This window comes from Acomys russatus, chromosome 14 (genome assembly GCF_903995435.1).
Source record: "Acomys russatus chromosome 14, mAcoRus1.1, whole genome shotgun sequence".
NCBI lineage: Eukaryota > Metazoa > Chordata > Mammalia > Rodentia > Muridae > Acomys > Acomys russatus.
Window position 1 is genome coordinate 57436220 of NC_067150.1, and position 14210 is coordinate 57450429.

General features: G+C 49.4%; 1 protein-coding gene across 3 annotated transcripts in view; it reads left to right on the forward strand.

The window, feature by feature from the left end:
- The window catches only part of LOC127198621 (death-associated protein kinase 2-like), a 106607-nt gene that overhangs the window by 54061 nt on the left and 38336 nt on the right, over window positions 1-14210 (forward strand). For 2 of the 3 annotated variants that reach the window (XM_051156660.1, XM_051156659.1), the window contains one exon: window positions 12613-12742. In XM_051156660.1, coding sequence (XP_051012617.1) covers window positions 12613-12742 — 130 coding nt within the window. Of the gene's footprint in view, window positions 1-12612; window positions 12835-14210 lie in introns of all 3 variants that reach the window. The other variant, XM_051156658.1, reaches the window with a different exon arrangement.

Sequence of the window (14210 nt, forward strand, 5' to 3'; positions counted from 1 at the left end):
AACTTACTGTCCTTTGTCCTAACACTCCTTGAAGACAGGGCTGCTGAGTAAGGCTTCCTCCCTCTGCTCTGGACACACAAAGCTAAGCACAGGAGCATGGTCCAACACTCTGCAGGCGCCTGTCCCATCGCTGTGAGGCGACCGTCTGCTTTGGAAGGGATTTTTTTACTATGCATCTCTGATAACAGAGAGAATCAAAGTACTTCTGTCAGAAGTTAGGACTTGCCACAGGCTAGATGTCAGACCAAGCCTTTTCAGGCACAAGTGGAGGGATGACAATTCTGCATCTATAGGGGCAACCATTTTTATACCTTCTTGTACTCGAGAAACACTTTCTCAGCTGGGCGTGGTGGCACACGCCTTTAATCCCAGCACTCGGCAGGCAGAGGCAGGCAGATCTCTGTGAGTTCAAGGCCAGCCTGATCTACAAAGCAAGTCCAGGCAGCCAAGGGATACCCAGAGAAACCGTGTCTCAAACAAACAAATAAACAAACAAAGGCAGGTGTGGCCCAGCAGCACTGCACGATCTGTTAATAGACAGAAAGAATGTCATGGCTTTGAGACTAGCCTGGGCTACATGGCATGACCCTGTTAAAAAATAAATAAAAGTAAAACCAGTAAAAACAAACAAATAAACATTCCTAGAGGACACTGCACGATTTGGTGGATAATTCAGGGGTGGAGGTGCTTTGTATCCCAAAAGGGAGTCTGGTTGGCCTTGGACCACCGGCCTTTGTCAGACGACCTGCCCACCTACAGATGCTACTTTTTCTGTCATTTGGCCAGTATGAGGGGCATTGCCAAGAGAGGAGTGCAGTGGCTTCGAGAAAAGGACCCGATGTGAGTGCTGAAAACACCTAGTGCTCCTTTACCTAAGGCTTGTATTAAGCCCGCAATGACTCTGCCATAAGGAGACCAGGAGCTATTTGACCGTATTTGGTAGGTCTAATATCACAGATATGTAAAGAGCTTTTCCCCAATAATAAGACAACTACAACCAGTCCAGTAGAGAAATGTTCACATGCTGTTGTTATTAGACAATAAGGTTGAGAGTGATGGGACATCCGTACATCTCAGCGCCTGGAAGGCTGAGGAAGGAAGGTGGTGAGTTAGAGGCCAGCTTTAGCTGAATAGCCAGTTCCTAGTGCCAACAGCAGCAGCAACACACACACACACACACACACACACACACACACACACACACAAATACAAATACAAAAGACCATGAAATTGTATACAGGGCATCATCTCCCTTCTACCAAGAGCCAGCTTGGTGGGCGGGGCTGTAGTTCCAGCTACTCGGGAGGGGATCTCAAGTACAAGGCCTGCGGAGCAGCTCGTGAGAGCATCTCAAGATAAAAAGAGGGAACAAGGTGGGGCATAGCTCAGTACAGGGTTTTCCTAGCATGTGTGAGGCCCTAACTTGATAACTCCAGTGTCAAGCAAAAGGGGGGAAACAATAAAAAGGACCAGAGAGAGCATGCGCTGAAACAGAAATCCCAGCAGAGCAGATCCCCAAGTGATGCTACCTCATTGCAGGATGGAGGGAAAGGCTTAGCTTCCCCCTCCTCTCCCTCCTCTTCTCCTTCCTCTCCCTCCTCCCCTTTCCTTTAGAAATAATGACCATGTGGGCCGACAAGCTGGCTTAGGAGAGAGAAGCACTCCCTACCCAGCCTGGTGACTTGAGTTTGATTGCCGGAGCCTACAAGGAGAGAACTGACTGATGCGATTTGGCCTCTGACTTCCACTCGCACACAGACACACTAAATAAGTGTAATTTTAAAAGATAATGCACTTTCATTATTTTTATAAAGATTGATTTGTTTATTTATTTATTTATTTATACTCTGCCTGCCTGTGAGCCAGCAGACCAAAAGAGGGCACAAGATCTCATTATAGATGGTTGTGAGCCACCATGTGGTTGTTGGGAATTGAACTCAGGACCTTTGCAAGAACAGGCAGTGCTCTTAACCTCTGAGCCATCTCTCCAGGCCCCTAAGATAATGCACTTTTATAAACTTGAAAATTCAAGAGTGTTTTCTTTTTTAAGGAAGCCGGATACTGAAGTGCCCCGTGACACCGCGGGCTGGCTGCGGGGAACAAGGCTTTCCACCTCGCCTCCTGCCTCTCCAGATTATATGAAGCACGGCTATGCTTGCTGGCTACAGACCCATGTTGCACCCTGTGCTGGGCTGGACCCTATGAAATGGCTCTCTTGGCTCCTAAGGGCTGGCTGAGAGTTGAGGGCCAGGCTGAATCTCCAGGCCATGTGCTACCACAGGGCTTCCATGACCAGAATGTTTCTTGGTTTCTTGGGATCGTCTTCATGGATGGCACATGGGCTTCTCAGACTGCCTGAGAGCTGCTCAGCTGGCTTGAAGCTCTTGCCTTCTGCCTCTTGGGGTTGGGTTGGCTGACTTGATCAGACTCAGTATTCTATTCCCATGACTGAAACCCAGAAGCAGCCTGTGTGTCTTTGTTTCTTACTGATAGGTAAGTGTGATGTTCTGACTTGCATCAGAGAATCTAACAGGATAAAAGGGGATGGGGTTAGGGACCTGAAGGAGATATTTGGTCCAGCACTTTATTTTCTGGTGACGGATCTTAAGCCCCAAGAGATAAAGCAGCTTAGGGTTGGGTGACAGAGCCAGGACTCCTAACCCTGTCTTTTGCTCACACGTGGCCTTCACCACTCATAGTGATTGGTTTTGAGAAGAGGCAATAGCCAAAAAATGGTGAGGAAGTATTTCTGTGAATAAAACGTTCACAGAAATCCTGGGAGTTACTACCCGCCCTTAGGTTGTAACAGGTAAGTGTACCGAGTAAGGAGTTGCATCCAGAATTCCTTAAGCATAACCCCAGCATGAGGGAAGCAGAAGCAAGAGGATGCTAAGTTCCAGGAGGCCCAGGGTGCGTAACAAGAACCCTTGGGCGTTAACACTCATCTTACCGGGCTGGGATATAGATGGATGTGCTAGCAAAACCAGCAAAAGGCAAAACCAACCAACCAACCAGCCAGCCAGCCAGAGTCTCCAAATCTCCAGAAGGAAGTGGTTTGTGATCTGTGCGCGCATGCACACACACACACACACACACACACACACACACACACACACACACACTCACATCTACCCCGTGTGAGTCTTGGGAGAGTAAAAAGATCTGTCTCTAAGTAGTTTCTCTACTTGCCCAGTCTTTGCCTAATTTTAAAGTCATTAAAATGTGAACATATCACTCAGCAAAGAGATTAGGTTAACTCTTTGGAGCCTCCTGTCCCTTTGTATGAACTGTGGGAGAGCCTGCTTGAGGGTAGGGTCTGTATCTTGGGATGGAGATATTCAAGAAGATGAACTGTTTGTGTTAGCATTTAAAGATTTATTTATTTGGGGCTGGAGAGATGGCTCAGAGGTTAAGAGCACTAGCTGCTCTTCCGAAGGTCCTGAGTTCAATTCCCAGCAACCACATGGTGGCTCATAGCCATTTATAATGAGATCTGTTACCCTCTTCTGGCAGGCAGGCACACATGCAGGCAGAATGTTGTATACATAATAAATAAATACATCTTTAAAAAAAGATTAAATCTTTAAAAAAAGATTAAAGGCGTGCAGCACCACAGCCTAGCTTCTTATTCCTTTTTTTTTTTTTAAGATTTATTTTAGTATGTATTTATGTGTATGCACATGTGAGTGTAGGTGCCCATAGAGGCCAGAAGAGGGCATTAGATTCCCCTGGAGCTGAACTTACAGGTGGTTGTGAGCCTCCCAGTGTGGGTGGTAGGAACCAACCTTATGTCCACTGGAAGAGCAATATTCCTGTTGAACTGCTATGCTCGGCCATCTCTCCAGCCCCATGTTGCTCACTCTCCACCCTGAGTTTGCCTTGACGAGTGTGCTTCTTAAAAGACAAAGTGATTTTGCAAAGCACCGGTATGTTCTACTTCTCTCTTGTTTTCATTTGCATCTTGAAGCCCCTTTGGGAACATCTAAATTCATGCTTCTGTGTTTTAAGAAGTACTTCCCAAACGGGGCTCCCTGGAGCTTAGGGGTTCCACGAAGCCCCTAAAGGGGAGGCTTTCTAGGGGTGGGAGTGGTAGATGGGTAGGCTCAGAGTATTTCTCCTACCAAAGAAACATGGCTTCCTATCAGTTTCGTAGGACTTCTAGGAAGTATTTGCTCATGAGAAGCATCTCCACCCCCAAGTAAACGGGAAAGTCATTGTCAGGAGCCTGGAGATGCCAAGACCATGTGCCCAGGAGGGGAAGCATTCCTCAGGCAGCAGAAAAGACCCTTTGAATGGCCATGGGCCCTCGTCTATTTGTAGGTTCCCTCTTGGCTGCTGTTTCCCTTGCCCCAGATCCTCCACCTGCTGTGGGTGGCTGCCCCTCCTTCCTTTGTTCCTGACTCACAGCCACCTGGCTTTGGGCAAAGCTCTGCTCCCTTCCTTATCTCCCACCTGCTCCTGCTCTGACCTCTGACAACATTGTGTTTCTTTTTTCTCTCTTTTGTTCTTTTCTTTTCTGATACAGGGGCTCAATGTGTAGCCTTGGCTGTCCTGGACTCACTTTGTAGACCAGGCTGGCCTTGAACTCACAGAGATCCGCCTGCCTCTGCCTCCCAAGTGCTGGGATTAAAGGCGTGTGCCACCATGCCTGGCACAACTTTGTGTTTCTTTACTCTTCTTTGGGTTCTTGACAATATGGTCCCTTGCTTGCTTGCCCTGATTGAATACCAGTGTCCTTAAGGATTTTCTGTCTTCTTGGATCTCAATCCCACCAGGGGACTCTCCAACGGCCGTAGTCCTTCCAGCAGTATTTACTTTGAAGCTGAGGTTGGTGTTCATCAGGGTTCATCAGGTTAAATCAAGTTCCTGAATCCACTGGGATGGGGGGTGGGGGTGGGCAGGGCGGGGAATGGAGGTGTGGCGGTCTAGTGAGTAGGAGATGGTGATTTGCACTCATGGAAGCTTGCCATACATGGTGCTTTCAGATTCCTTTCATTCACAGTACAGCATGGTAAAGCTAGAATATTCTTATCTGTGTTAGGTATACAGAAACTGAGGTTATGACTTATATGATTTTTCTCTTTATGTATTATGTATACAGTGCTCTACTTGCATATACATCTGCAGGCCAGAAGAGGGCATCAGATCACATTATAGATGGTTGTGAGGCACCATGTGGTTGCTGGGTATTGAGCTCAGGACCTCTGGAAGAGCAGTCAGTGCTCTTAACTCCTGAGCCATCTCTCCAGCCCCCTATATGATTTTCTAAAGGCAGCAAAACTGAATATAAATCCTGGGTCTTTTGACTTTTAATTTTTGCATTTGAGTGATTATGATTTATGATTTATGAATTTACATATATAAGATTAGAAACAGGTTGGTGGCTAAGGCAATGTGCGAACACACACACACACTCATTCACACACATACACTCACTCACACACTCTTTTTCAGTACTGGTCATTGAACCCTGGGCTTTGTGCATGCTTGACAAGCACTCCACCACTGACCCCAAAGCCTCAGCCAAAAGAGTTCATGGGCGTAGCTCCGCTGGAGGACAGTGATGCTGGAAACAGCTGGAGATGAGAAAAGGGCAGCAGGGCAGCCGCAGAGCCCAGCACTGGAACCTAGCCAGGTAGAAGCAGAGAAGCCCCAACCCCAGAGACACCCTCTCCAGAGTGGCTGTGTACCCCTTAGAATTAGGCTGGTCCAGTTCCGGGGGGACTGTAATTTGGCCTGCTCCTGCCTTTAGACAGTTGCCTGAAGGTCTTATTCCCTCTGTTGGGCTGCACCTGGTATAGCCTCCAGTGGGAGTTTCTAAGCTTGATGCTTGCCCTATGGCCCTGGATGCCTGTGCAGGGTAATTCCAGAGGAACTGTGGTTCATTGTTCTGCGGGGTGGGAAAGGGAACTGCAGGATCGGCTGTGGGGAAGCGGGAGGAAGAACCCTCTGCCTGGGAGCCCTTCCTGATGGGCTCCCTCTGGGTCTGCCGCTCTGCCTCCTCCTCTTCTCCACCAGATAAGCTGTCTTTGGGACACTCACTTCATGGGCACCTGATTGTTGGTTGAGAAAGGGAATAAGTTAGACCCACTATTCATGGGACTTACAAGACTTCCAGCATGTGGCTCCGGGGAGCTGATAGAACAAGTCTGGCTGCCTGTGGCCTGGCGGAGAGGAGGCAGCAGGTGGGCGGTGGGAGCAGTTAGCCTTGATTTGGGCATGGCTTAAGGGTTGCACTGCCTTTTAAGAACTTAGCGCCAGCAGTGAAACCTTGTGTTTTTTTGTTTATTTAAATCACTTGGCTTTTTATCATCTCTGTGTCCTGGCAGTGTTAGACAAACCAGGGGAAAAATGCTACTGCACAAGACTGGAGACTGTAGCTCTGGGCAGACTGCTTGCTTAGCATGAGTGAGACCCTGGATTTTATCCCCAGGACTGCAAAACAAACCTTTTTTTTTCTGGGGTGGGCCATCATCCCACTGCTTGGAACCCCCTTGCAGGTAGTTGCCTTGGGAACCCCGAAGCTGCAGTCTGTACCCAAGGGCTTGTGTTTACTTTACCTTTAGTATTCTTTAGAAAATACATTTATTTATTGATGTAGTGTGTGTGTCTGTGTGTGTGTGTGTGTGTGTGTGTGTGTGTGTGTGTGTGTGTGTGTATCACAGCCCAACACATGCAGAGAGGCAACCTTCTGGAACTGGTTCTTTCTTTCCATCCTTTGGATCTCAGGGACGGAGCTCAGCTAATCTGGCTTGGTGGCAAGTTAACTAAAACTGAGGACGGCTGCTCCAAGGTTGAGGAGAGAGTTTATTGTAGATATAACAGAGAGCACAGCCAGAGGCATCTGGAAGAGTCTAGACTGACTCTGGCCATGACAGGGTGTTTGGAGAGGCATGGAGAAGGGGAGAGGAAGACAGGAGAGAGAATGGAGCAAACAGCGTGAGGTACCAAGATGGCTGAGGTAATACAGGGACAGGCTAGGGGAAGGGAAACGGAAGCCAAACCTTTGGAGGGAAGTTCTGGGAGGAGCCACAGGTACTGAGTGGTGTGTGTGTGTGTGTGTGTGTGTGTGTGTGTGTGTGTGTGTCTGTGTGTGTGTCTGTGTCTCTGTGTGTGTGTCTGTATGTGTGTGTGTATGTGTCTGTGTCTCTGTGTGTGTGTGTGTCTGTGTCTCTCTTTGTGTGTGTGTGTCTGTGTGTGTGTGTGTGTGTGTGTGTGTGTGTGTCTGTGTCTCTCTGTGTGTCTGTGTGTGTGTGTGTCTGTGTGTGTGTGTGTCTGTGTGTGTGTGTGTAGGGGGTTCTTTGAGACCTCACCTCAGTGGGCAGCTTTACCCACTGAGCCATCTCTTCAAACCCAGTTTTTATTCCCTGTGTATATGAGATGTGTGTATGGGCATGGAAGTCAGAGACAACGTTGCTAAATCTTCTTCCACATTTCTGTGGGTTCCTGGGACCCAGCCTCAAATCATCATGCCTGGACAGCAAGCACTTTATCCACTGAACCATCTTGCCAGCTCCCCCAATATTCTGATCTAGAAAATGGAACCAAGGTTGTGTCTTGAAATATATATATGTGTATATATGTGTGTGTATATAACACACACACACACACACACACACACACACACACACACACACACACACACACATATAATGGCTATAAAATTAGCCTTTAAAGAGAATAGCTGCATGTGTATCCGTGCCTACGGAGCCTTATGAATCGATCTCATGGTGTGGTACTTGGGTCATTTTGGCATTCTCTTTTGGCAGTACAGAATTTGACAGGGTTGAGTCAGGATTTTCTGTGCAGTGTTGGGTATTGGGGTTAGGACATTACCAAACCCTGAGACACCATCTCAAATGTAGTCTTTTTAATGAGATTCCTAAGCAGATAACAGGGTGCCCTTGTGAGGTGCAACCAGGCCCAGCCAAGTTCTGGGAGCAGGCCTACCTGCTGGTGACCTACACTCTCTGCAACCTGCCCTGTCCTAACAGGTGCCTTGGGAGCTGAGCCCTCTGCCTGAGAGAGGGGGCGTGCTCCTGACACGATTGCAGGAGAAAATGTTGGCAGAGCACGGACAGCAGTTTTTGTGTTTTGTAGATTCATTGTCACTTGATAAACCCTCCTACATGACTGGTACCAGCTTCAGGCACCAAGTTCCCACCTGACAGTACATCGTTTCTTCTCACCTGGGTAGTCAAGTCCTTTCACAGATAATAGGACTTCCCAGAAAACCCTCCAAGTTAGCTGGAGCAGGCCTTATCACACACCCCCACCTTGAAAAGGGAGGACACTGAGGACAAGGGGGTTAAATAGGCAGCTTGAGGTCATGTCAGTTAACAGGCTCTGACGTGGGGAGCTGGTGAGTGTGCTGGCAGAGCACAGTTTGTGACTGGCAGTAAACGGAGGGCTTCCAACACCACCTCAGCGTTGGGGCTTTGGAGAACGAAGGGGAAGCCTTCCATCCTATTCCCATTGTCTCAGGCTCTGTTGAGTTTTCTGACAGGAACTGTTCTTGGGTCTCTGGGCTGATAGCAGCAGTGACTCTCCTTAGCATGATCCAAGACTGAGGAGTCTCTGCTTTCTTCCTGCATCCTACCCTGAGTGGCTCTGTCCTAATTTAGGGGAGCCCTGCTATTTATCCTTCACCCCTATATCCTAACTTGGTTGTTTACATACTGTGGGGACCTCAGCTTCTGGCAGCAGTGCCTTGTTGGGGCAAAGACCTGTAGCCGTCCTGTCTTCCTTCCCTGCTCCTGAGTCAGCAGGTGCCCTTGATGGGTACAGAAGGACTGCCTCAGACTCTGCTTCTGTGCATGTGCAGTGGCCATGGAATAGCCACTATGCATGCTTACCGCCCAACCTAGAGTAATTGTCTTTCTCCCTCCTCATCATTAAACACACACACACACACACACACACACACACACACACACTGTTCACACTGTTGTTCTTTTAAGAATTTCAGTGGCTGGGGGATGTAGCTCAGTGGCAGAGTGCATGCTTTGCCTGTATGAGTTCCTGGGTGCAATCCGCAGCCCCTCCACTCACTAGCCAGGCGGTGATCACTGAGAAGGCAAGGACAGCTGTTGCCCCAGTGGGGCTCTTCACCTGTGAGGGAGAGCTGTTGTAAGGCATGGTTCTCAACCCAGCTACCTAAGAGAGTCACCAGTGGTGTGTGTCTGTAATCCCAGTACTGGGAGGCTAAGACGTGTGTGTGTGTGTGTGTGTGTGTGTGTGTGTGTGTGTGTGTGTGTGTGTGTGTGTGTGTAGCTTAAGACCTGCCTGAACTACTCGAACTATATAGTAAGGCTCCATATCAGAAAACAAAACCAGAATAAGACAAAATACAAATACAAAATACATTTGTCCAGGTCATGGCCTGCTAACTCAGAATCTCTGGATTTATTTTACAATTTACCTGGTTGTTCTAGAATGCTGCCAGGGTTGTGACCTACTGCTCTGGGATGGAAAGAGTCAATTAATTGCTCTTAATAATTAATGCGATTAATTAGAGTAGGAGTGGCCCCACCTCCGGGTGTGCACTGGCGTCAGGGGAAAGGGCACTTTAAAACTTACGTTGATTCCCTGGCCGTGTGTTCCAGACCATTCTGAAGGAGTGCCTTCCAACCCTCGGTGTGGTGTCTCTTACTCAGCCCTCGTCCACGCCAGCTGTTCCTACCGATGGCGAGCCAACAGTACAAATGTTTCCTTTACAACCGTCTAGCAGTGAATCACGGCTCATATTTCACAGGTCAGGAAGCAGATGCTCAGAGCAGGTAGAGGCCTGACCCACACGACCACATAAAGAAGCCCCCCGAAGCAGGTCTGTCTGACCTTGAGACCTGTCCCATTTTCCCAGACCCCATTCATTGCATGTCATGGACCTAGTGTAAAGTTTTTTCTCTGTTCTTCCCGAAACAGCCAAAGATGAGGGGAAGGCAGCCCAAGGCTGTGGCTCTCATTCCAGATACCCCTCCCCCCACTCCTAAGTGGAGGGCCCTTCCCGAGACAGAAGAGAGGCCTCAAGATGACTGACTGGTGTGGCCTGGCGTTTGGCCCTGTCTTAGGCGCCCACTTCTGAAGCACCTTCTTTTGGTGGCAGGAAGAGCTGGCTTGCCCCCCTACTCACTTCTCATTCAGGCATTCTTCTGGAGAAACTAATAGACAAAAGCAAACATTTGCTTTTTGACAGCTTGAGGGATGTTTCAGTCATGTGACAGAAAGATGTCTCCATTCCCCTTCTAAGACCAAGGAGATGCACTGTCAAGGTGACCTTCAGCTCTGCTCTGCAACTCTGTGTCTTCCCATAGTGCAGCTTGAAGCTGGGGAGGGTAGGGGTGGGAGGGTGGGCAGGAGGGGTGGGTGGGGGGGGGTGGGGATTTGGTTGTCTGACCTAACCCTGTGCTACCACCTGCAGGTATACAACTTAAAAGTCCTGGGGTTTCAACTCACTCATGACTCTGTGTGTGTGTGTGTGGGGGGGGGGGGGAACTCTGAAATGCCAGGCCTGCCAGTGCCTTCGAGGTCCCAGAAGGAGAGAAATATGCTGCCCTGATGCTAAGACTCAGGCCACCTGGGACCAAAAGCTTTTGTCAAGTGTTTGTTGGCACCCATTCAGGGGACCTTATATCCCCAAGACTCAGAGTGGCTCCAAGTGGCCATCTGTGGTAGAGATCACGCTGAAAGTGCTCACTCTGACCTCTCTCCACCTGCTTTAGGCCCTGGTGTGCAGACAGCTCGGAGCCAGTACTTAGAGCCTGGGTAGCCGAAACTTTAGCGTTAGGGGATGCTGTGATGTAAATCTGGCCCCAAGCCTAACTCCTAGGGACCTCTTCACCCACAGGCCTCCCTCTGCACCTGTTGACTCTGCCTTTGTTCCTTGTTATTCAACAGCCAGTGTTGAGTGAAGGGCAAAGGTGGAGAGATGAATGAATTTGCTTTTGGCGACAACTCTCGGGTGCTTGCCCTGACAGGCTGTTTAGCTGTTGGCTATCTGCTTGCTTGCTTGGCTTCTCTTTGTGTTAGCCAGTTCATTTAGAGGACCATCTATGTAATGGTTTTTTTTTTTTTTTTTTCATTTAATAAATAGGATGCTCTAAATGCAGTGACATTTTTCTGAGGTTGGGACAGATACCCAGAGTTCCTCACCACTGTGACTTTTACACCAGATTCACTAAGAAACTATGCCTGGGCTCTGGGTCCATTGGGCCCTTTATTAAGCACTTTATCCAAATAATGAACCTTTCTGAGCTATCCAGGCAGTAGGTACTTGGGGGAGGTGGGGAAACATGGGGCAACGTAGAAGGTGAGAGGGAAGGCCTCAGAGGGTAAGGAAAGGACGCCAGCTGTCACCGGGGATTTAGACCTGCCCCATCTCATGGCCTGAGTTGAGATGGAGAGTCACTGGCCACCCTCAGGGCTCTTAGGAAGCTGGCTCAAGCGTGCTTGGATCTCTGGCATGGTCACCATTTCATGGTTTCTGTCTCAAGGAGCCTGAGCAGGGTCATGTAGTCAGTAACCGTCTGAGAAGCTTTGTGGGCAGCTGGCTTTGATGTCCCACTTTTTATGAATTCTGCCATGAGTCACTTGACCTCTCCTAATGCCCCAGTCTCCGAATTTTACAACTTCCAGTTCGCACTATGATGATGTTTAACTCTGCCAAGAAGCCTTTACCCCAACCCGATCCTAGTCAGGATCCTCACCGACCCAACCTGTTTTTATGGACATTGTAACTTTACCTGGTGCTCTAGACTTGGGCTCTGAGGCTTTGCAAGGCCAAGGCCATGTCACCCTAACCAAGTCAATACTTCCCAGGGCCTTGGTGTTCACCTTTGTATGCTGGGAACAATAACGTTAGCATCTCCTCCAAGTAAAATGTAAAGAATGTAATGTCCAAGTCGTGAAACCCCCAAAGACCACCAGGAGTCAGTCGGAAGCAAATCACACAGGGTCTCATTTATTAGTCAAGCTCAGAGCCTGGACTGTCAGCCCCTTTGTCGGCCCCTAGTGTCAGGAAAACAGGGTTTTTGAAGAAAAATACTGCAGGCAGGGGTGGGGTGGGGTGGGTGGGGTCAGGGGTGGCGGGTGGGGGTGGGGGTGGTTTCCGTCTTCAAGCCTTGCTGTTACATGATAGGCCAGACGGGTACAGAAGTGTTGCCCTTTAAGCTGATTGGCTGGGTGACCAGGGCTAAGCGAGGGGACCAGGGCTAGACTGCAGGGGGCAAATTTTTGTTTGTTCTGGTCACTGTGACTTGTAGCTCTGATTGGTTGGCCCTGGGTGCATGTTCCTAGGAACAGTTGCTAGCTGTATATTTGTGTCTTTCCCTGGAAACTCTGGGGGTGGGAGGGGTGGGGTGGGAAGGCCGGGGGTCAAGTTCTCAGGCCCTGAACAGAAAATGGCTTTGGTTTGGTATCTGCAAGACCTTGTGGGAATAGAAAATTCTAGTCCTTGCCCTACCTCAGTCACTGCTTGTCAGCCTGACAGGGCCATTGCCCAGTAACATGCCTTTCTGTCTTGGTAAAATGACCTGGTGATTGTCTTGGTAGCTGGCTGTGAGGGTTACTTCTGTAGTGTCTACATCTTAGTTGTTTGTGTCTGTGTCCCCACAGTGGCCAGTTCGCCATCGTGAAGAAGTGCCAGGAGAAAAGCACAGGGCTAGAGTATGCAGCCAAGTTCATCAAGAAGAGGCAGAGCCGGGCCAGCCGTCGGGGTGTGTGCCGGGAGGAAATCGAGCGGGAGGTGAGCATCCTGCGGCAGGTGCTGCACCCCAACATCATCACGCTGCACGACGTCTATGAGAACCGCACCGACGTGGTGCTCATCCTTGAGCTGTGAGTCGGGCCCTGGGACCCATGATGAGGGAGGAGGTGGGATAAGCAGCATGGACAGGCCACGGCAGTGGGAGCTCCAGCCCCAGGCCCCCAGGGCTAACAGCAACCAGACCAAAGCTCAGCCCAGAGACGATGCAGTCGGTGTTAGGCAGTTTCCTTCTGCCTCACTTATCTCCACCCTCGTAAAACAGAGCCAAAGGAGGGGGCACGCTTGCCGAATATCAGGGGTAGCAAATAATGGCCCAGGTCTTGCTTCCATTGGATTTTGGAGACTAAAGAGAAGAAACTAGTGATTCTAGCTCATTTCTTGGCCAGAAGAGCATCTGTGAGGGTGAGCAGGAGCAGAGGGCAGCATGGGTAACAGAGGCTGTAATCTGGAGGATGGACATCCTACCAACTCTGCAGACTCATTCTTTTGCCCTCCCCTGGGGAAAATCCACCACACTGGCACTGTGCTTAATACTTGCATTATTACGGTATTAGCTGTTATTAACCCATGGACTATCTCACTGGTCAGTAGCTGCTGTTTGAAGAGCCCAGCTATACCCCTGTGTTTGCAAGGTGTCTTGTGTTTGTCATGTTGCTCAGTCCTGGCTTTAAGGAATCTTACTAACTCAGGGAGGTTATTTTACATTCACTCTGTGAATTTACCTTATTTCACCCTCATAGTGGTACAGTCACAGGGACTCTTAGCGTACCCATTTTACAGATCAGAGCACCAAGAAGTCAACATGCCACAGCTGGGAAATACCAAGGCCGACACTGCTGTCTATTTAGCCGTGCACATGAGGCGCAGCCTTGTGATGGCCTGCTGGGAAGGACTTCCCAGTGGGCGGTGGAATTCAATTTAGTGACACCATGACTCCAGCTTGGCTGGCCACTCTGATGTCCTCCTGAGTGTGACCCCATGCAGTGGGCAAGTGGAACCTGGTGGGTAGTAGGGTCTGAGTCAGGCCGTGGCACAAGTCACGGTGGCCTCACCCACCCAGAATTCCTGGATTTTGTGACTGTGGGCAAATCGCCTGTGAACCAGGAAGTCTCTTTAACCTGCTTCCAGGTTCCGTGGATCATGTGACATTTGAGATTTCTCTGATCTGAGACTTATCTACACACTGGCAAGATATGAATTTACCCAGCAAATGGGAATTTGCATCTTCTCACATTTGGTTCTTATATTAGTAACCTCAGTGTTTAACTGCACGGAATCGCCAACTTGGCTCTCCCCTCCTCTAGGGCCCAGTGCCCTCTGCGTTTCATCCCTGGACCTCCTTGCAAAATGAGCTAGTTACTGTGTGTGTCTCCCTGACCCAGACAGGCCTGATGAGGGCCTTCCTCTCTTTCTCCAGGGATGGTCAGTCATTGCCCACGTGGCATGC